This window comes from Coregonus lavaretus, assembly GCF_964263955.1.
Source record: "Coregonus lavaretus genome assembly, contig: HAP1_SCAFFOLD_2841, whole genome shotgun sequence".
Classification (NCBI taxonomy): Eukaryota; Metazoa; Chordata; class Actinopteri; order Salmoniformes; family Salmonidae; genus Coregonus; species Coregonus lavaretus.
Genome location: NW_028156112.1, coordinates 29,547 through 52,553, shown reverse-complemented (window position 1 = coordinate 52,553; position 23,007 = coordinate 29,547). Strand labels below are relative to the sequence as shown.

Sequence of the window (23,007 nt, the reverse complement as noted above, 5' to 3'; positions counted from 1 at the left end):
TAAATGGCATATTATTATTATTATTATTAGATTAGAAAATCCTCCAAAAATATTTCTCCTAGAATAATGAATTACAGAGGATACTATCTCCTCCGATTTCCTTTCCTCCTCAAGCTTGCTTGTGTTTATGAGAAAGGTCTCACCTGCTCTCTCTCTCTCTCTCTCTCTCTCTCTCTCTCTCTCTCTTTCTCTTTCTCTTGCTCTCTCTCTCTCTTTCACTGCTTGTTTTCATTCATGACTGTTTTATTTTCTGCTTTTAGCGATTTGAATGGTATTTACCCCATGAAATAAATGCCCAATGCTCCTTTTCTGTCTTGTTTATGTAAAAAGCACTCATATGCTTTGGAACTGGACCAAGTAGGTTAACTGGGTATGTGTACTATTAGTTCTTCTTGTCAATACAGTCTTTATAAAGCACTATGTTTTGCTCAGTGATAGTTACCCCCTTCCTCCAGAAGTCTGATAGCTCCCAGGCACCAGGTGTTCGACACTCCTCTCCTTCTTTCTCTCTCTCTCTCTCTCTCTCTCTCTCTCTCTCTCTCTCTCTCTCTCTCTCTCTCTCTCTCTCTCTCTCTCTCTCTCTCTCTCTCTCTCTCTCTCTCTCTCTCTCTCTCTCTCTCTATTCGCTTCCTGTTTACTGGATCATGTGACCTGAATGTTGCCTCTAGGTGGCAGTATCACTTCTGTCAGACTGTCCCCTGATTTTGCTATATATTCCGTATCTCTGTGTGTTCCAAGTCGCTGGGGATTGGCAAGGGAAGTCTCACGAGCCATTGTTGCATATGAGTCTCAGTGTTAGCAGAGCCAACGGGTTGTGTTTAGGTGAAATAATCAAGCATTTGGTTGGCTCAAATTTGTCCACGGTTTTGATCATTCATCCCCTAGCATCAGCCTTAAACCGTTTGTTTTGTTCATGAGACCTCTCTAGTTAATCTCCCCATACAGAGGTATTATTATCTCTCCCTTGCTGAAAATTAATCGGCGGTCAGACTCCTTGCATATTTGGGAGGATGCTCGCTCAATATTGTTCATTTTGGATGCTAAACCTTTCTGGGAGATTCAACAGAAGGTAGCTGGTTAGCACATGTGCAGCAGCAGTCTCTTCAATCTCTACTTCTCAGGTTGTCCTCCTGTTTCTGTCTGTAGTTTTCTTGTCCAGGCTAAATGTATATCTGCTAACATACAAAAAGCAGTGATACAATGTTGAAACTAAACACACAACGTTTAGTAATATTGGTATTTTAAAGGGACCCAGGCCATTTTGAATGTGAGTGCCGTATTTATTTCCCCCATGTATCGATATTAATATGTTCGGTGCCACCCTCCCCAAGGCTCACTGTACTGTTCGTTTTACAAGGCCTTCAATTAAACAACAAGCACCCTTTTGTTCTGCCTCAATAACAACTGCCTATACTAACATGGTGCACTGTCAAAACCCTGGTGCATTGCTGAGTACAAAAGGAATACTTTTGAAGTGAAAGAGGCCACCGTGGACTTTCTGAGCTGGTTTCATAAACCACTGTGTTCTATTGTTGAAGAATATCTCTTCCAAAAAATGTGACTGGGGTCCCTTTTTTAAATGTGTGTACTGTACTAGCTGTCCATCCTAGCGGTGACTTCCCTACCCTGAGCCTCCCTCCTTCCAACACTCCTCCCCCTCTATCTGTCCGTCCGTGTTGTGTGACATCTTTCTTGCCCTCCGTTGTCCTGACATGCTCTTCTTATCCCTTCGTCTCTTGTCATCTGCCAGCTCTGCGCGCCCATCTCTCCCTCCCTCCCTCCATCCTTACTTCCCTCTAGTAATTCTAGCTAAACAACAGATTTCATTTTGTTTCATGATTAAACTTTGTTTACTTACCCAACCTTTACCCACCTCTCCCTTTTCATACAACAATGGTTGCATTTGAACAAGCGAAAAAGACAGTAAATCATTGTAGTTTGTACATTCATAAAAAAAAAAAAATGAAATTGTTTGATTTTAAGTATTGGTTTATTTGTCCATTTTCTTTTGCTTTTTTTGTTGGTTTGTTTGTTTACCTTCTCCTTCTTAGTCTCTGGAAGAAGTTGGTAGCGTTGATACTAAAAGAGGTCCGTTGTCTTTTTCCCATTTTGCTGCGGAGAACATTCCTTTCTCATTTTTGTTTGTTTCTTCCGTTCCTGTTGTTGACATTGCGTACGTGTCACTGATTGAAATGTAAGGTAGGTAACGCTCTGCCTTGGCACGTGGTCTTTCTTTATGCAGATATGAGAATGTCAGAAGCACCCTCTAGCTTGACGTCAATGTTTCTCTCTCTCTCTTTCTATTATTTAACCACCAGGGAAATGTAGCTTTAGGAAGTTATTTTATCTTTCTTTTTATCAGTTATATTTTGCTTTTAAGATTTTGATTAGTTAGAGTTTATTATTTTTACTCTATCCTCCTTAAACTTTCGTACTGAATTCAGTCCAATATCCCGCCCTATTTGAAGCAGGTCAATTGTTTTTCTGTTTTGGTAGAATGCATTGATTCATGTTTGTCCAGCATCTCTCTGTTCTATTGGTGAAATAGTTACATTCGTCTTATAATTTGTTCATATTTATTTCCTTGATGGCTGTTTCTAACAACTGTCATCTTCTGCGTCAGTGGTTGTGTGTTCTCCTCTGTCTACAGCTTTAGTCTTTAGTTTATTTTGTGGAGAAGGGTTTTTTATTTCTGTTGTTTTCTATGAAGAGTCCCCGTTCAGCGGTCAGCGTTTACAGGAGAGTAGATTAATGCATGCAAGAGAACTCCCAATGTTTTGGTATTTACCTGCTTTGACCTTTGCACCTGCTGATAAATGACCTATATATCCTGGAGACACACACACAGCCATGAAATCACAAACATCTACACACAGCCATGAAATCCCAAACATCTACACACAGCCATGAAATCACAAACATCTACACACAGCCATGAAATCACAAACATCTACACACAGCCATGAAATCCCAAACATCTACACACAGCCATGAAATCACAAACATCTACACACAGCCATGAAATCACAAACATCTACACACAGCCAGGAAATCACAAACATCTACACACAGACACACAAAACCGTGTGAAGCCCCTTGCCCTGTTTATTATGCTGTTACAGAAAATGCCTGCGTCCTAGCTCAATGTCCTCAGCCTACCGTATCTTGCAATATCGCCCGCTTTGCTCAAAGCCCTCATACTGAAGTTGGTCTACCAAACACATTTGTGTTTGAAATGGAGCTGTAACTTTAAGAATCACCTCAATAAATGGCCGGGAGAATACACTATTTGTAGAAGTTCTGTTCTCTCAGAGGACTGTTTCTTTTGCTTAATGTAACACTTAAGTATAAATTCACTAGTACAGATTTGTGTCACCTATCATATTAACAGATATTGTTAAACAGAGAACTAAAATAGATAGCTGTGCATCTCAACATAGCCAATTAAAGATGTCATATGCCCAAAAGTTACAGGGGAAATGCAACCACACACTGACAAGAAATGACTTGGTTTGAACAAACTGTAACCTAACATAGTACCTGGGAGGGGGGTTGAACCCCTGAACGGAACACTCTGGAACCTCTGAACTTAACGAAATGGTCATTCACACAGGCTGTCTGCCCTGCCCTGTGGTGGAGTGGGCTGGCCAGCAGAGTGGATGATCTGGAAGACTTAACTACTCTCGGTGTGAGAGGTTCCCTGAACATTGTGGTTGATTCCCTTCCTCTTTTAGTTTTTGATTGAATGTCAGTTGATTTCATTGTCTCATGCCTCCTCACTGTGCCAGGGAAGGGTTTGTGTTTTTTTTCTCTTGCATTTTGTGAAATCTAATGATGCACTTATGTTGCCCCACTTTTCCCTTTTCTTCATACCTTACCTACTAAAGGAGGGAATGCCACTTTATTGGTAAGTGGATGTTAACCAAGAGGATGTTAACCAAAAGGTTAAACAAGAGTAACGATTTAAAAAAAACTGAAAAAAGAAAATGGGTCGCTGTTCACATCTCAGCAATTGTCTACTCCAGGGAAAAAAAACTCCACAAAAAGAAAATTATTGAGTAGCAGACGATTTGTTTTTCTGATTCAATTTGACTCTATAATTGTGAATCTTTTATTTTGTTCCTTCCATTTCTGTGATGTTCCGTCAAGTTGTCTACTCTTTTTATTTGTTTTGTTTCATTTCATATTAGTTTTTTAACCATTACTAAAACTTGAAGAAGTCCTCCTTTTCTGTTCTACAAAGTCTGTAGCTCTCTACTCTCTCTCCTGTAACTCTCTACTCTCTCTCCTGTAACTCTCTACTCTCTCTTCTGTAACTCTCTACTCTCTCTTCTGTAGCTCTCTACTCTCTCTCCTGTAACTCTCTACTCTCTCTCCTGTAACTCTCTACTCTCTCTCCTGTAACTCTCTACTCTCTCTCCTGTAACTCTCTACTTTCTCTTCTGTAACTCTCTACTCTCTCTCCTGTAACTCTCTACTCTCTCTCCTGTAACTCTCTACTCTCTCTCCTGTAACTCTCTACTCTCTCTTCTGTAAATCTCTACTCTCTCTCCTGTAACTCTCTACTCTCTCTCCTGTAACTCTCTACTTTCTCTCCTGTAACTCTCTACTCTCTCTTCTGTAACTCTCTACTCTCTCTCCTGTAACTCTCTACTCTCTCTTCTGTAACTCTCTACTCTCTCTCCTGTAACTCTCTACTCTCTCTCCTGTAACTCTCTACTCTCTCTCCTGTAACTCTCTACTCTCTCTCCTGTAACTCTCTACTCTCTCTCCTGTAACTCTCTACTCTCTCTCCTGTGACTCTCTACTCTCTCTCCTGTAACTCTCTACTTTCTCTCCTGTAACTCTCTACTCTCTCTTCTGTAACTCTCTTCTCTCTCCTGTAACTCTCTACTCTCTCTCCTGTAACTCTCTACTCTCTCTCCTGTAACTCTCTACTCTCTCTCCTGTAACTCTCTACTCTCTCTCCTGTAACTCTCTACTCTCTCTCCTGTAGCTCTCTACTCTCTCTCCTGTAGCTCTCTACTCTCTCTTCTGTAGCTCTCTACTCTCTCTCCTGTAACTCTCTACTCTCTCTCCTGTAACTCTCTACTCTCTCTCCTGTAACTCTCTACTCTCTCTTCTGTAACGCTCTACTCTCTCCTGTAACTCTCTACTCTCTCTCCTGTAACTCTCTACTCTCTCTCCTGTAACTCTCTACTTTCTCTTCTGTAACTCTCTACTCTCTCTCCTGTAACTCTCTACTTTCTCTTCTGTAACTCTCTACTCTCTCTCCTGTAACTCTCTACTCTCTCTTCTGTAACTCTCTACTCTCTCTTCTGTAACTCTCTACTCTCTCTCCTGTAACTCTCTACTTTCTCTCCTGTAACTCTCTACTCTCTCTCCTGTAACTCTCTACTCTCTTCTGTAGCTCTCTACTCTCTCTTCTGTAACTCTCTACTCTCTCTCCTGTAACTCTCTACTTTCTCTCCTGTAACTCTCTACTCTCTCTCCTGTAACTCTCTACTCTCTCTTCTGTAACTCTCTACTCTCTCTTCTGTAACTCTCTACTCTCTCTTCTGTAACTCTCTACTCTCTCTTCTGTAACTCAATACTCTCTCTCCTGTAACTCTCTACTCTCTCTTCTGTAACTCTCTACTCTCTCTTCTGTAACTCTCTACTCTCTCTTCTGTAACTCTCTACTCTCTCTCCTGTAACTCTCTACTCTCTCTTCTGTAACTCTCTACTCTCTCTTCTGTAACTCTCTACTCTCTCTTCCCCTCTCTCTTTTCTTCTCTGTTCTCCTCTCTCTGCTCTTTAACATAATTTGTTCATTTTATATTATGTATCTTTCTTCCTCTCCCTCTTCTAATTTTTGTTTGTTTCTTTTTGGGATTATGATTTCTTCGTGTCATTATGGTTTTGCATGCCAAGTATTGCATGCGCTGCACCATAGAGGACTGTCTATAAGCCATATCGAGAAAAAAACCTAGATCTTTTCTTTTAGATGTTGTCCCTCTTTTGCCAAGTACACCGTAGCACTCAAACACTCCACTGTGACAAACTCTAAGGCCCTTTCTTTCCCCTTTTTCTTTTTTTGTCTTTGGTTATTGTTTCCGTTTGTTGGTTATCATCTCTCTACAGAAGCTGAGAATGCTGACTGCTGCTACTCCGGGAGCCCAGTCGACCATCATACTGCCACAACTGAGAGGAGGAGAACACAAGGCCCACACTGCCCTCTACAGGGCCCCAGGAGGTACTGCTGCCCAGGCTGGAGAAGCCCTACATGGGGAGGACAGGCAGATGACGGGCCTGGGGTCGTCAGGGAGATGGGGTGGTCACAGAGTCCAGGGGAAGCGCTCCCATTCGCCGACTCACAGCAGTAACTCCGCCCACTCTCAACGTAACCTGCATCCTCACAGAAAAAAGAGTGCTCACCAGAAGAAGTAAGCAGAGAGATTGGCCCCCCATACTGACATAGCCTTTACCTGTCATTTGCAAGGCCGGATTAATGCAGGGAATTGCCGGGGCTTAAGCCAACCACAGGAGGATTCAGGAGCCCGCTCTCAATAAGTGTAGACAGCCTATTGCTGCCTGCTGCCACTCTGCTAATCATCAGATGGGGGGGAGGAGAGGAGGTGTGTGGGGAGGGGGTGGGGGCACGTGGGTAACTGGGGGGCCCTGCCTTGATTGGGTAACCGATTCATAAAAAATTTAAAATAAATGTGACTGGTCAATTGTGAGTCAGGGGCTGGGCTCAAGTCCAAGAGGTAATTCCATTATTATGATAGTTTTTATCCAACCACAATGTTCAAAATACACCAGAGAGCATAATTTAGCCACAGAGCATAATTTAGACACCGAGTTAAAACAAGTTTTACTGTGGATAACATTGTATCACAAGCACATACAGGTAACTGCCAACATAAAGGAAAGACCAACATAAAGTGTCTTTAAAAGGGTGTTTGGCCACCACGAGCTGCCAGAACAGCTTCAATGCACCAAGGCATAGATTCTACAAATGGACCTAAACCATGCCAGGAAAATGCATCCCATAGACCATAACCTACATAACGGCAGGAAGTAGGGGTGCCTAGGGTGTTTTTTGGGGGGGAGACCCTGCTACTGAAAATTAAGGTGGCGGTGCTATAAAAAAAATAAAAAATAAAAGCCCCGGGGGCCTATGATTTCTTTATCCGGCCCTGGTCATTACCATGTGTTGTGTTCTCCACTTCTTTTATGGCCACTGCTTAGTGTTTCAGTGTTTAGTCTGCTGTCCAGGGCACAGGCCGATGCACTTCCCTATCCACTTGTGCTATCCTGAGATTTGCTAATAGCAATGAAAACAGGTTGATCACTTTGAGAACTAAACACCCTGTCGGTCTTCTAATGTGGCACGTCCAAAAAAAAATTATGCACTTATTTTGCCCCACTCTCCAATTTCTTCATATAGCGTAACTACTAAAGGTATCCAGCCATCTTTCCTCTGTTACCAATAATCAACTGATACTCATTACCTATCTACCTCCAGGACTAAAAGGACCCACTCATCCAAGCGGCACCATCGTGGGGGTCGGGGACAGGCTCTTCACCGGAGGCTGTCTGCATCCCCGGGGCGGCACCACCATGTGTCTGGGTCAGGCAGGAAGAAGAGTGAGTCTCGGGGGCGGGGCGGTGTGGGGGTCCGGCAGCGCAGCAGCTCCTGGAGCTCAGGACGGTCCTCATCATGCTCTGCCTCCAGAGAGAGAGGCCCCAGCAAGGCCAAGTCCCTCCACGTCCATGCCAGACAGAACAATTCCAGGTGAGGAACACCGCCTAGGGAAGGGTTACTTACTAGTCTATGGATGACAGTTAACCTACCTGGAAGGCCAGATGACACTATTGGTTTTAGGTAAGCTTTTACAACTTTGTTTAGCTCCCCAGTGATTTATTTAGACATTACTTTTTTCATATATTTGTTTTTTTCTGTCCAGTACATGACAATTTCTGTGTATTTTTAGTTTTTCCACTAAGGAGAGAGACAGTCCTCACCACTCCGACGCTGACCGTGCTCACCGTCGCTCCAGGAGCTACTCTCCCATCAGGAAGAGGAGACGAGATTCTCCCAGCTTCATGGAGGCTCGCAGGATCACCAGGTATGTCACGATCGTTTATTAACGAGAAGGACCAAGGCGCAGCGTGATATGCATTCATATTTATTTCCGTACTGAACACACACGACAAAAGAACAAAACGAAACGTGAAGTCCAAGGTAGACAAATAACATACCTTTACGGAACAAGATCCCACAAACTAACTGGTGCCAACAGGCTGCCTAAGTATGGTCCCCAATCAGAGACAACGAGCTACAGCTGTCTCTGATTGGGAACCACCCTGGCCAACATAGATCTAAACGATCTAGAAACTAAACATAGAAACAAACACAACACGAAATATACACACTCTGACTCAACAAATAACCGTCCCCTGAGTCAGGGCGTGACAGTACCCCCCCCCCCCCAAAGGTGCGGACTCCGACCGCGCCACATAAACCTAACAGGGTAGGGGCCGGGTGTGCATTCCGCCTCGGAGGCGGATCCGGCTCCGGGTGTGACCACCACTTACTCTCCACCTCCCCGTTGCGCCCCTGGTCTGGTCTGGAACCGCTGACTGGAGCTGGATCAGGCACCGGTGGAGCGGACTGCTCTGGCTCCGGAGTGGAGCCGCTGACCGGGGCTGGACTGGACCCCGGTGGAGCGGATTGCTCTGACTCCGGAGTGGAGCAGCTGACCGGTGCCGGACCAGGCACCGGTGGAACAGGCACGGGCCGATCGTTTATTAACGAGAAGGACCAAGGCGCAGCGTGATATGCATTCATATTTATTTCCAAGGTAGACAAATAACATACCTTTACGGAACAAGATCCCACAAGCTAACTGGTGCCAACAGGCTGCCTAAGTATGGTCCCCAATCAGAGACAACGAGCTACAGCTGTCTCTGATTGGGAACCACCCTGGCCAACTAAACATAGAAACAAACACAACACGAAATATACACACCCTGACTCAACAAATAACCGTCCCCTGAGTCAGGGCGTGACAAGGTAACAGAGGATCTATCTAACCACTCTCCCTCAGTGAAAGCAGAATGAAGCTGTAACACTGACATCTATGGGAGAGTTTATCAAGGTTTCTCCCACTCTATTTTTCTTTGGTTCTTCTCAACAATTTGATTGTGAATCCTCAGCATAATTACTGTACATGTGGGGTTATTTTATGTACATCTGTGTGTGTGTGTTGTATCCTTAATCAAGTGGAACTGAACATGTTATATTATTTCAGGTGAAATATATATTATATCATAGAAGTGTACAACCTTTATCACAGCCTAGATTTGCCACAGCTGAGCGATGGCACACAGTAGCAATAATATGATTCCATTGTGTTTCCCAGAATGTGTGTGGAGTGCTTTTCGATAAAATGCTGGTCAAAATGTTCTGTCAATCCTCTGTCACTCCTGCACAAAGGAAGATTCTCCTGGAAGCCAAGACAACAGAATGCTGCTGAGCTGCAGGCTAGGTTACTGTGGTAACAGTTGCCGTGCAGCACGACTCCCCTAGTCCTCCTGACTGAGGTCTGGTGAAGCTACTAACCAAATAGAACAAACTTCCCTAGAGTACCGCTGCTCCCTCCTGTTTCCCTCGCTTATCTCTCCTTCTTTCTACCCGCCTCTCTCTCCTTCTTTCTACCCGCTTATCTCTCCTTCTTTCTACCCGCCTCTCTCTCCTTCTTTCTACCCGCCTCTCTCTCCTTCTTTCTACCCGCTTATCTCTCCTTCTTTCTACCCGCCTCTCTCTCCTTCTTTCTACCCGCCTCTCTCTCCTTCTTTCTACCCGCCTCTCTCTCCTTCTTTCTACCCGCCTCTCTCTCCTTCTTTCTACCCGCCTGTCTCTCCTTCTTTCTACCCGCCTCTCTCTCCTTCTTTCTACCCGCCTCTCTCTCCTTCTTTCTACCCGCCTCTCTCTCCTTCTTTCTACCCGCCTCTCTCTCCTTCTTTCTACCCGCCTCTCTCTCCTTCTTTCTACCCGCCTCTCTCTCCTTCTTTCTACCCGCCTCTCTCTCCTTCTTTCTACCCGCCTCTCTCTCCTTCTTTCTACCCGCCTGTCTCTCCTTCTTTCTACCCGCCTCTCTCTCCTTCTTTCTACCCGCCTCGCTCTCCTTCTTTCTACCCGCCTCTCTCTCCTTCTTTCTACCCGCCTCGCTCTCCTTCTTTCTACCCGCCTCGCTCTCCTTCTTTCTACCCGCCTCTCTCTCCTTCTTTCTATCCACTTTTCCTTTTGTAAATCCACTTGAATAAACTCACACCAGCACTAGAGAAACAGTCACAGATGTGTACTAATGCTATAACACAGAGGTTTTTTGATGAAGGTGCTATCAAGGCCTTCATCTTAGTCAGTAATGTCTCCCTTGAACTTTATCCCAAATCGTGGATCTACAGAAATTCCAATGACAATTCATTGAGACGATTCCAATTAGTACTCATTCAGTAGCAGAAGCACCTTGATAGCGCTGACGTCGTTCCCAGATCGTTAAGTCGCCTGATTTGTGGTTGAGGGCTAACCTTCAGATCATTTTCCTCCTTTTTGTGGCTAACAGCTCTTAACGTACCAGAAGCAACCTTTCAAACCTCTCAACTTCTGCAAGGGGCGCTTAGGTTGCACCTTGAGGGTGTCCACTAACAAGGCAATCTCAGCGCTTTTAACCCATTTGAAGTGTGTGTGTGCGTGGGTGTGCGTGGGTGTGCGTGGGTGTGCGTGGGTGTGCGTGGGTGTGCGTGTGCGTGCGTGCGTGTGCGTGCGTGTGCGTGGGTGTGCGTGTGCGTGCACGTGGACGCCTACTAACTAACACATGCAACTGTTCTCTTTCAGCACCTCTCAATCTGACAGTATCACCTAATAACTACAGTAACAACCACAGTAATAACTACAGTAATAACCACAGTAATAACCACAGTAATAACTACAGTAATAACTACAGTAATAACCACAGTAATAACTACAGTAATAACTACAGTAACAACCACAGTAATAACTACAGTAATAACTACAATAATAACTACAGTATGCCAGTTTCTCTGGTCTGCTTTTGATGACAGCTGACCAAGTGCCATATTAATTATTATTTTTTTAAAATAAGCTCTATTATGATCCAAACATGTTATAGATTTGACGTGGTACAGTACATGGATTATTTATTTTGAAATACATTTGATATTTAAATGCGAAACCTTCAGCATTCCTACAGGACCATACTGTAGCGGAGAAATTCCAAAAGAGCAGCTCACTGGTCAGCTGTCAAAGTGGTGGTCCTCCTCACACTAACTATCTCCTACAAGAGCTTTGTGTACTGTCTAATCTCCTGTCCTGTCCTCTCCTCAGTGCTCGGAAGCGGCCTATCCCGTACTACCGCCCCAGCCCTTCCTCCTCCAGTTCCATGTCAAGCCCCTCCCACTCTGGGAGGAGTCGCAGCCGCAGCTACGGCAGCTACAGGTGCAGTCGGAGCCGCAGTCACAGCCGCAGCAGGAGCCCCAGCCGCTCACGCACCCCCAGGAGCCACAGCCGCAGCAGCCCCAGGAGCCACTACAGCCGCAGTCACAGCCGCACCAGGAGCCACAGCCGCAGCAGCTATGAAAGCCCCGGCTGCTGATGAGAGAGAGACAGAGAGAAAAAGGGAGAGTGGGGGTGGGTGGGGTGGGGGAAGGGAGGGAGGGAGGGAGAGATAGGGGGAGAGAGCAGGAGAGGGAGAGAGGGGGGGGGGGGGGGGAGGGAGAGAGAGATAGGGGGAGAGAGCAGGAGAGGGAGAGAGAGATAGGGGGAGAGAGCAGGAGAGGGAGAGAGAGATAGGGGGAGAGAGCAGGAGAGGGAGAGAGAGAGGGGGGGGGGATAAATAATGTTATGCGTCCCTGATTGGTTCAAACACAGGGCCAAACCTTCTCTGTGTTTTCTTTTACCATCCTCAGTCTCCTTCTCTGTATACTTCAGGTAACCAGTGGTAACCCGAGCCTGGATCTGAAATATCGATTTGTCCTCACACAGGCAATTATTTAAAATAACGTTTTTCAGATCATGCTTTTAGAAAATAATTTATAAAGAACAATTCTGTAAGCACTTTCTCAATATGCTTCTGCAGAGCAAAAGTAACCAAAAAAGTATTCCAGCAATGGGACACTTCCATGAGTTTGTCTAAGAAGATGAAAAGAAATCAAATCAAATCAAATCAAACAGCACCGGGCAATTCTTTCTCCAATGTCATGACATCATTTCCCCAAAGACACTTGTGCTCAATTTTTCGGAACCAGAGAGATCAAAAGAAAAGCAAGCAGAAGAGAACTGATATATCAGGATGTATAGATGATTCTAAACTGTAAGTTCTGGCTTGTAAACTATGCACTGTATATTCTATGTGAAGAGGCTTGTTATTTGATGGCAACTTAGCATGATGATGCATCAGAAAGGAAGAAGGCTACTTGTACCAGAGAGCCCTGCTGGCTGCCACCACAGTACTACAGGTCCCAGGGTGCACCTGTCCCAGCCACCACAGTACTACAGGTCCCAGGGTGCACCTGTCCCAGCCACTACAGTACTACAGGTCCCAGGGTGCACCTGTCCCTGCCCCCCCCCATTCTGACTTGGGGCGTGTTCAGCAGGACGCAACGTTTTGGAACGTTCAGATAGAAATATGCTATGTAGAACAAACATGCATCTCTGACATGTAGAATAAGGAATCACGTTGGCTCTATTTGTGGTATTTCTATCTGCAACATTCGAGAACATTTTCGTACTGAACATGGCCCTGACATTCCTGACCTGTAATTACACACAGAGGCAAAACGAGACAGAAACGTTGTATTATTATGTACTTTTCCCCTCTTCCCTATTCCACTGTGTATTATGTTCAGACCTCTTCTGCAATTACCAGTGACGTGAAGTCGCTCTGTAAAGATGCTCCTTCTAAAGATACTTCACAAACTTTCTGCAAAAGCATCCATGCGCTCATGTGGGGGTCTATCTTTTATCCACAGCTATTTATTCAGTTATTTATTCCAATTATTTATCTATTTCTAATGTTATTTATTGTTTATTTATTTGATTATTTATGTGTTTCGTCTCATCAAATGTTTTTAAAATCAATCAAACAATCAAATGTATTTATAAAGCCCTTTTTACATCAGCAGTCAAAGTGCTATATAGATACCCAGCCTAAAACCCCAAACAGCAAGCAATGCAGATGTAGAAGCACAGTGGCTAGGAAAAACTACCTAGAAAGGCAGGAACCTAGGAAGAAACCTAGAGAGGAACCAGGCTCTGAGGGGTGGCCAGTCCTCTTCTGGCTGTACTGGGTAGAGAGGAACCAGGCTCTGAGGGGTGGCCAGTCCTCTTCTGGCTGTACTGGGTAGAGAGGAACCAGGCTCTGAGGGGTGGCCAGTCCTCTTCTGGCTGTGCCGGGTGGAGATGATAAGAGTACATGGCCATTAAGGCCAGATTGTTCTTCAAGATGATCAAACGTTCATAGATGACCAGCAGGGTCAAATAATAATCACAGTAGTTGTAGAGGGTGCAACAGGTCAGTACCTCAGGAGTAAATGTCAGTTGGCTTTTCATAGCCGAGCATTCAGAGGTCGAGACAGCGGGTGCGATAGAGAGAGAGAGAGAGTTGAAAACAGCAGTTCCGGGACAAGGTAGCACGTCCGGTGAACAGGTCAGGGTTCCCTAGCCGCAGGCAGAACAGTTGAAACTGGAGCAGCAGCACGACCAGGTGGACTGGGGATAGCATAGTGTCCAGCATAGATACTGGAGACTGAGACAGGGGTGGGTCGGGGGACACTGTGGCCCCGTCCGACGATACCCCCGGACAGGGCCAACCAGGCAGGATATAACCCCACCCACTTTGCCAAAGCACAGCCCCCACATCACCAGAGGGATATCAACAGATCACCAACCTACAACGCTGAGTATAGCCCACGAAGATCTCCTCCACCGCACGAGCCCGAGGGGGTGCAAAACCGGACAGGAAGATCACGTCTGTGACTCAACCCACTCAAGTGACGCACCCCTCCTAGGGACGGCATGGAAGAGCACTAGTAAGCCAGTGACTCAGCCCCCGTAATAGGGTCAGAGGCAGAGTTCGTCGCTCCAGTGCCTTGCCGTTCACCTTCGCACCCTTGGGCCAGACTACACAAGTTTATTTAGTGCTTTATCTGGGTAGCCGGAGAGTAGAGCATTGCAGTAGTCTAATCTAGAAGTGACAAAAGCATGGATTAGCTTTTCTGCATCATTTTTTGACATAAGGTTTCAGATTTTTTGCAATGTTACGAAGATGGAAAAAAGCTGTCCTTTAAATATTCTTGAAATGTTTGTCAAAAGAGAGATCAGGGTCCAGAGTAACGCAGAGGCCCTTCACAGTTTTATTTGAGACGACTGTACAACCATCGAGATGAATTGTCCGATCCAACAGAAGATGTCTTTGTTTCTTGGGACCTAGAACTAGCATCTCTGTTTTGTCCGAGTTTAAAAGTAAAACATTTGCAGCCATCCACTTCCTTATGGCTGAAACACAGGCTTCCAGGGAAGGCAATTTTGGGGCTTCACCATGTTTCATCGAAATGTACAGCTGTGTGTCGTCTGCATAGCAGTGAAAGTGGACATTGTGTTTACGAATGACATCACCAAGAGGTAGAATATATAGTGAAAACAATAGTGGTCCTAAAACAGAATCTTGAGTAACGCCGAAACGTACAATTGATTTCTCAGAGGACAAGCCATCCATAGAGACAAACTGATATCGTTCCAACAGATAAGATCTAAACCAGGCAAGAACTTGTCTGTGTAGACCAATTAGGGTTTCTAATCTCTCCAAAAGAATGTGGTGATCGATGGTGTCAAAAGCAGCACTAAGGTCTAAGAGCACGAGGACAGATGCAGAGCCTTGGTCTGACGCCATTAAAAGGTCATTTACCACCTTCACGAGTGCAGTCTCAGTGCTATGATGGGGTCGTATACATTATTTGTCTTCAGGAAGGCAGTGAGTTGCTGTGCAACAGCTTTTTCTAAAAATGTTGAGAGGAATGGGAGATTCGATATAGGCCGATAGTTTTTTACATTTTCCGGGTGAAGGTTTGACTTTTTCAAGAGAGGCTGTATTACTGCCAACTTTAGTGAGTTAGGTACAGATCCGGTGGATAGGGAGCCATTTATTATGTTCAACATAGGAGGGCCAAGCAGAGGAAGTAGCTCTTTCAGTAGTTTAGTTGGAATAGGGTCCAGTATGCAGCTTCACGGTTTAGAGGCCATTACTTTTTTCATGAATGTGTCGAGACATAGCAGTTTAAAAAAATTGTGTCTCCATTGATCCTAGGTCCTGGCAGTTCTGTGCAGACTCAGGACAACTGAGCTTTGGAGAAATACGCAGATTCAAAGTGGAGTCCGTAATTTGCTTTCTAATGATCATGATCTTTTTATCACTGCTGAAGTGAAAGCTATCCTCTCTTGTTGAATGCTGCTTTTTAGTTAGCTTTGCGACAGTATCAAAAATACATTTTGGGTTGTTCTTATTCTCCTCAATTAGGTTGGAAAAATAGGATGATCGAGCAGCAGTGATATTGCACGGTACTGTCTTTCCAAGCTAGTCGGAAGACTTCCAGTTTGGTGGAACGCCGTTTCCATTCCAATTTTCTGGAAGCTTGCTTCAGGGCTCGGGTATTTTCTGTATACAAGGGAGCAAATTTCTTGTGACAAATGTTTTTGTTTTTAGGGGTGCGACTGCATCTACGGTATTATGCAAGGTTAAATTAAGATCCTCGGTTAGGTGGTTAACCGATTTCTGTACTCCGACGTCCTTGGGTAGGTGGAGGGAGTCTGGAAGGGCATCTAGGAATCTTTGGGTTGTCCGAGAATTTATAGCACGGCTTTTGATGATCCTTGGTTGGGGTCTGAGCAGATGATTTGTTGCGATTGCAGACGTAATAAAATGGTGGTCCGATAGTCCAGGATTATGAGGAAAAACATTTAGATCCACAATATTTATTCCACGGGACAAAACTAGATCCAGGGTATGACTGTGGTAATGCGTAGGTCCGGAGACGTGTTGGACAAAACCCACTGAGTCGATGATGGCTCCGAAAGCCTTTTGGAATGTGGGTCTGTGGACTTTTCCATGTGAATAATAAAGTCACCAGAAATTAGAATATTATCTGCCATGACTACGACGTCCAATAGGAATTCAGGGAACTCAGTGAGGAACTCTGTATACGGCCCAGGAGGCCTGTAAACAGTAGCTATAAAAAGTAATTGAGTAGGCTGCATAGATTTCATGACTAGAAGCTCAAAAGACGAAAACGCAGTCTTTATTTTTTTGTAAATTGAAATTTGCTGTCATAAATGTTAGCAACACCTCAGCCTTTGCCGGATGCGCGGGGGGATATGGTCACTAGTGTAACCAGGAGGAGAGGCCTCATTTAACACAGTAAATTCATCAGGCTTGAGCCATGTTTCAGTCAGGCCAATCACATCAAGATTATGATCAGTGATTAGTTCATTGACTATGACTGCCTTGGAAGTGAGGGGTCTAACATTAAGTAACCCTTTTTTAATGTTTTTTATTACAATCTCGTTCAATAATGACAGGAATGGAGGAGGTCTTTATTCCAGTGAGATTGCTAAGGCGAACACGGCCATGTTTTGTTTTGCTCAACCTAGATCGAGGCACAGACACGGTCTCAATGGGGATAGCTGAGCTGACTACACTGACTGTGCTAGTGGCAGACTCCACTAAGCTGGCAGGCTGGCTAACAGCCTGCTGCCTGGCCTGCACCCTGTCTCATTGTGGAGCTAGAGGAGTTAGAGCCCTGTCTATGTTCATAGATAAGATGAGAGCACCCCTCCAGCTAGGATGGAGTCCGTCACTCCTCAGCAGGCCAGGCTTGGTCCTGTAACACCCCTCCAGCTAGGATGGAGTCCGTCACTCCTCAGCAGGCCAGGCTTGGTCCTGTTTGTGGGTGAGTCCCAGAAAGAGGGCCAATTATCTACAAATTCTATCTTTTGGGAGGGGCAGAAAACAGTTTTCAACCAGCGATTGAGATGTGAGACTCTGCTGTAGAGCTCATCAATCCCCCTAACTGGGAGGGGGCCAGAGACAATTACTCGATGCCGACACATCTTTCTAGCTGATTTACTCGCTGAAGTTATGTTGCTCTTGGTGACCTCTGACTGTTTCATCCTAACATCGTTGGTGCCGACGTGGATAACACGGTTCTTCAAAACAATTCGAAGAACCATGTTATTGAGATACTAATATTTAATGGGAGATAGAATTGCTGCAAATGTACGCATTCTCATCTATAAATATACAGTACGTCAATTGATGTTTTAACCCAAATCCCTTTTATTTGTCATGAAAGCTTTTGCTTCCTTTAAGAAGAGGTGAGTAAGCTGAGCTGGAGGTAGCTTGTTTCTATGGCGGCCGGGATGCCAAACCCTTACCTGATGTGATTTATAACGATCTTACACAGGGTTAACCACAGTACCAGAACACGGACTAAGAAAGTCCACAATTTAACTCATGAGACCATGAGACATCCCTGCCTGGCTTGTTATAAAGGTTGGGCTAGTTTGTTGTTGGCGTTACCAATCACATTGCCCCTGCTGTAAAAGGCTGGTCCTATCCCCTGTACCCTGCTTTTACCAGAGGTGTCCTGGTAACTGGCTCTGACCTGACATGAGGTCACAGACAGAGGGTCGGCTCGTTTTACAAACCAGCGGTCACCTAAACTATGTATGCGGCGATTTGCCCCTGTTTGCAAAACGTGTGCACCCAGACACAGGTAGTCCCACTAGAAGGCCATCATGTTACCTGCCTCAGTTTACTACTCTGTGCCGATAGGACCCCAGCTAGCGCATAACGCTTCTTAGGACATTCACGCTCTAACCAAGCTCTATGTTTATTTAGCATACAACCTTCCCATAACAATTACTGCAGTTTTACAACGTTCTTCTGTGGGAATTTCAGTACTTCAGCATAATGTTTTCTACAGGCTTCTTCATGGTTCTATTTAAAGTAATGTTCTCAGAACGTTCAGAGAACATTAAGAAACAATGTTCTTCTGTGGGAATTTCAGTACTTCAGCATAATGTTTTCTACAGGTTTCCTCATGGTTCTATTTAAAGTCATGTTCTCAGAACATTAAGAAAACTTTCCATAAATAACACCAGAAAACATTAGTAATGTTCATAAACGTTGTAAGAATGTTATTTAAAAACATATACATTCCGTTCTCAGCATCAACAAAACTCTCTCTATCCTCTATCTTGTTAAGTGTGTTCAGGTGTGTTGGCCGCGCCCACTAATTGGCCACACCTGATCTTAATGAGTGTTTGTTTCCTTTGAACTAGGGTCTGTTTGAATAGACTAAAATGAACATCCTGGTGGAGCAGTGGACTAATTCCATTGATAGAGAGCAGAAGATCATAGGTTTGAATCTCACTGATGCCATGCCACAATAAAAAAAGGAATGTGTTTGCATGATTAATGCCTAGAAAATGAATTTCCATGTGTCCTATCTGTGCTTGGAGTTCAAAACAGTTAACCCAAACTAAACTAGCAGTGTTATTAAAAGTCTTATTGAAACATGTTCTCAGTGTGTTATTTAATTACCTTCAAATAACCTAGAATTTCTATTCTCAGGACGTTAATAAAACCTCCCAGGATGACTTTCAGGGAACCATAGAAAAACGTTCTCAGAACCTCCCTGCAACCTAAAGATTAACGTTCCCAGAACAGGCAAAGTTATCACTTCCATTCTCAGAAAGTAATAAAAAATGTCAGTTTTAACCATCAGGAATCTTATGGCTTCGTTCCCAGAACCAATGGGAAACCAAAAATGTACATTCCCACAGCTTCCAAGGAACCAAATGTGCTAGCTGGGGCAGCTGCTGGTGATGATGCAACCAGGGAACACCCTGTCTTCCTTCCCATTCGTCAAGCCTCCTGTCACTCCTGCGTAGTTACTTTCATAATGTAAACCTGTTTTGTTATTAAGAGTACAATGCTAAATCTTTGGATTGTATAAAAGTAACTTAGTTGCAGTGTACCAGTTATAATATACAGGACAATAAATATAAACCAATGGAAAATGAGCTACTTGTGTTGTCGTCTTTCGATGGATACTCTTTTTGACACAATGAAAAAAAAAAACACGTTGGAACTGAGGTCTATACACTATTCATACCAGAGTCATCCTGTAATACGTGCATGTTGATATGTGTAAATACCACCTGCAGAGGGTGCTAATGTAACCATTTACTTTATTTCCTAACGATAAGTCTGGAAACATCTGGCCTGAGAAAAAGGGACTGGAATATTCTGTAACCTGGTGTGCTTTTCCAGCTCCTCAAAGAACTGCCTGTTAATTTTTCCTCCCAAGTCCATAAACTCAACCTACAGTATGTTACGGTAACCTGTGAATATATGATGAATACAGCATAGATTCCAAGAAATAACAATGTTATATCTGACTGCTTGATAAGTCTGAGGCTGTTGAATTTATGAAAAGGCCTTAACCCACCTCAACCCTAAACCTAGCCTAACCCTAGCCCTAGCCCTAACCCAAGCTTCATGTCCACATCCCAGCTCAACCCTACCCCTAGCGTCAACCACAACCACAACCTTAACACTAACCCTACCCCTAGCGTCAACCACAACCACAACCTTAACACTAACCCTACCCCTAGCCTCAACCACAACCTTGACACTAACCCTACCCCTAGCCTCAACCACAACCTTAACACTAACCCTACCCCTAGCCTCAACCACAACCACAACCTTGACACTAACCATACCCCTCTAGCCGTATAGCCTCTGTACTGTTGAGTTATACAAAAAGATATCCTTTGAGATGACTTGGATTCTAATAAAAAGTCCAACCCATGTATATTCAACCATGCACTGCACTCTGAATCAGAGTCAGACCTGTGTGAGCTTGATTCAACTTTTCTGGTGTGTACATTCCCATTGGTTTCATTGTGCCTGTCTAGCTAAATCAAGAACACATTGAGTATTTCAAGTATTTTAAATATGTATTTAACCCAGGTCTGGTTTGAGTTAATGTGATAGAATATTGACTCCCATCCAGCAGAGTTAATGTGATAGGATACTGACTCCCATCCAGCAGAGTTCATGTGATAGGATACTGACTCCCATCCAACAGAGTTAATGTGATAGGATACTGACTCCCATCCAGCAGAGTTAATGTGATAGGATACTGACTCCCATCCAGTAGAGTTAATGTGATAGAATACTGACTCCCATCCAGCAGAGTTAATGTGATAGGATACTGACTCCCATCCAACAGAGTTAATGTGATAGGATACTGACTCCCATCCAGCAGAGTTAATGTGATAGGATACTGACTCCCATCCAGCAGAGTTAATGTGATAGGATACTGACTCCCATCCAGTAGAGTTCATGTGATAGGATACTGACTCCCATCCAGCAGAGTTAATGTGATAGAATACTGACTCCCATCCAACAGAGTTAATGTGATAGAATACTGACTCCCATCCAACAGAGTTAATGTGATAGGATACTGACTCCCATCCAGTGCTGCTCTTTGGAAGAGACACAGGACACTATTGTGTTTCAATAACACACTCGGATAAGATGGAGAAACATGTGCGTGACAGTGCTGATTCAGCAAAGAAGAAGGTTGTGAGGTACAGTATACCAACGACCTATCCTAACCCTAGAAGGTTGTGAGGTACAGTTTGCCAACGACCTATCCTAACCCTAGAAGGTTGTGAGGTACAGTATACCAACGACCTATCCCAACCCTAGAAGGTTGTTAGGTACAGTATACCAACGACCTATCCCAACCCTAGAAGGTTGTGAGGTACAGTATACCAACGACCTATCCCAAGCCTAGAAGGTTGTGAGGTACAGTATACCAACGACCTATCCCAAGCCTAGAAGGTTGTGAGGTACAGTATACCAACGACCTATCCCAAGCCTAGAAGGTTGTGAGGTACAGTAAGCCAACGACCTATCCCAAGCCTAGAAGGTTGTGAGGTACAGTATACCAACGACCTATCCCAACCCTAGAAGGTGGTGAGGTACAGTAAGCCAACGACCTATCCCAACCCTAGAAGGTGGTGAGGTACAGTAAGCCAACGACCTATCCCAAGCCTGCACCTCTCATTACTTCATAGCGCATGTAACAGTAACATGTAGACATGCAGTGTATATAAATACAATTAAATTCAATTTTATTTGCCACATGCGCCGAATACAACACGTGTAGACCTTACAGTGAAATGCTTACTTACAAGCCCTTAACCAACAATGCAGTAAAAAATAAAAATAAATAAAGTGTTAAGTAAAAAATAGATTAGTAAAAAATGTAAAATAATTAAAGAGCAGCAGTAAAATAAAATAACAGAAGGGAGGCTACATACAGGGGATACCAGTACAGAGTCAATGTGACGGGGCACAGGTTGGTCGAGGTAATTGAGGTAATATGTTCATGAGGGTCGAGTTAAAGTGACTGTGCATAGATAATAAACAGAGTAGCAGCAGTGTAAAAGAGGGGGTGGGGGGTGGGGGGAACAATGCAAATAGTCCGGGTAGCCATGATTAGCTGTTCAGGAGTCTTATTGCTTGGGGGTAGAAGCTGTTAAGAAGCCTTTTGGACCAAGACTTGGCGCTCCGGTACCGCTTGCCGTGCGGTAGCAGAGAGAACAGTCTATGACTAGGGTGGCTGGAGTCTTTTACAACAACAACAAAAAAATGTACATCAGTCAGGTTTTAGACCAGGTCATAGCACTATCTCTGCTGCATTCCTAGTTATAAATGATCTGGTTAACTGTATGGATAAAAGTCAACATTGTGCTGCCGTCTTTATTGACCTGTCAAAGGCTTCCGATACTGTTGATCACTCACTGCTAATTTAGAGGCTTTGCTCAATTGGCCTAGACCATTACTTGACAGATGGAACTCAATGTGTATTTACTGATGATGTTAAATCAGGTTTCCTGTATATTACGAAAGGTGTCCCGCAAGGGTCGATTCTGGGTCCTGTAGTTTTTACTGTTTACATTAGCAATATCGACTTGTCTGTAAAATAAATTGTAAACTGCTGATGAGACTGTTGTGTATGCTGTTGCCCCCACGGTTGACCAGGCTCTATCTGAACTACAGTCTGCCTTCACTGTATTACAGAATAACTTTATTGACCTGAAATTAGTATTGAATGCAGGTAAAACTAAGTATATGTTGTTCTCTAGAGCCCATACAAATAACTCTGATGATTTATGCATATGTACTTTGGATGGTGTCCATATTGATCGTGTCCCTGCTTACAAATATCTGGGCATCTGGATAGACGAAAATCTGTCTTTTTAAACAGCATATTGATGAGTTAGTTCAGAAGCTGAGAATAAAAATGGGCTTGTTCTATAGAAACAGGTCCTGCCTCTCGCTAAATAGTAGAAAGCTGATTATTCAGTCGACGTTCCAATCGGTCCTGGACTATGACGACGTCATCTATATAAAACGCAGCTGCCACTTCATTAAAGCTGTTAGACGCAGTTTATTACTGCGCTTTATTACGGGGGACAGATTTAGTACTCATCACTGCATTCTCTACCAGAACGTTGGCTGGCCCTCTATGATGTCACGTAGGTTGCTATGTTTTCATTTATAAAACCCTTTTACAAAAAGTCCCACTGTACCTAACATCTTTACTAAACTTTAGACATATGAGTTTCCACACCCCTGTCTCAGGGATGGCTAACCCTAGAAATTCATTTGGTCTCTACTGAGTTAGGTAAATCAGCGTTTGGTTTTCTCGCACCTTATTTATGGAACAATCTTCAAAATGTTAAATTTGATGTTTTGGTGCGTCTAGGTCAATTCAGAAAGCTGATTGAGGACCTTATTACTGATCAATGTGTTTGTTTTTTTATGACCGTGTTTTTAGCTTTCTGCTTGCATTTTGTATTTA

The 23,007-nt window shown here is 44.0% G+C and overlaps 1 protein-coding gene across 1 annotated transcript in view; it reads left to right on the top strand.

Annotated features, from left to right (window-relative positions):
* LOC311126769 (uncharacterized protein) overlaps positions 1–11,663 on the top strand; it is a gene marked incomplete at both ends in the record, with an annotated part of 31,843 nt that extends 20,180 nt beyond the window's left edge. Inside the window, 4 exons of the mRNA XM_084200752.1 lie at positions 6,124–6,425; positions 7,511–7,780; positions 7,980–8,114; positions 11,396–11,663. Coding sequence (XP_084056878.1) covers positions 6,124–6,425; positions 7,511–7,780; positions 7,980–8,114; positions 11,396–11,663 — 975 coding nt within the window. The remainder of the gene's footprint in view (positions 1–6,123; positions 6,426–7,510; positions 7,781–7,979; positions 8,115–11,395) is intronic.
* Positions 11,664–23,007: the final 11,344 nt, after the last annotated feature.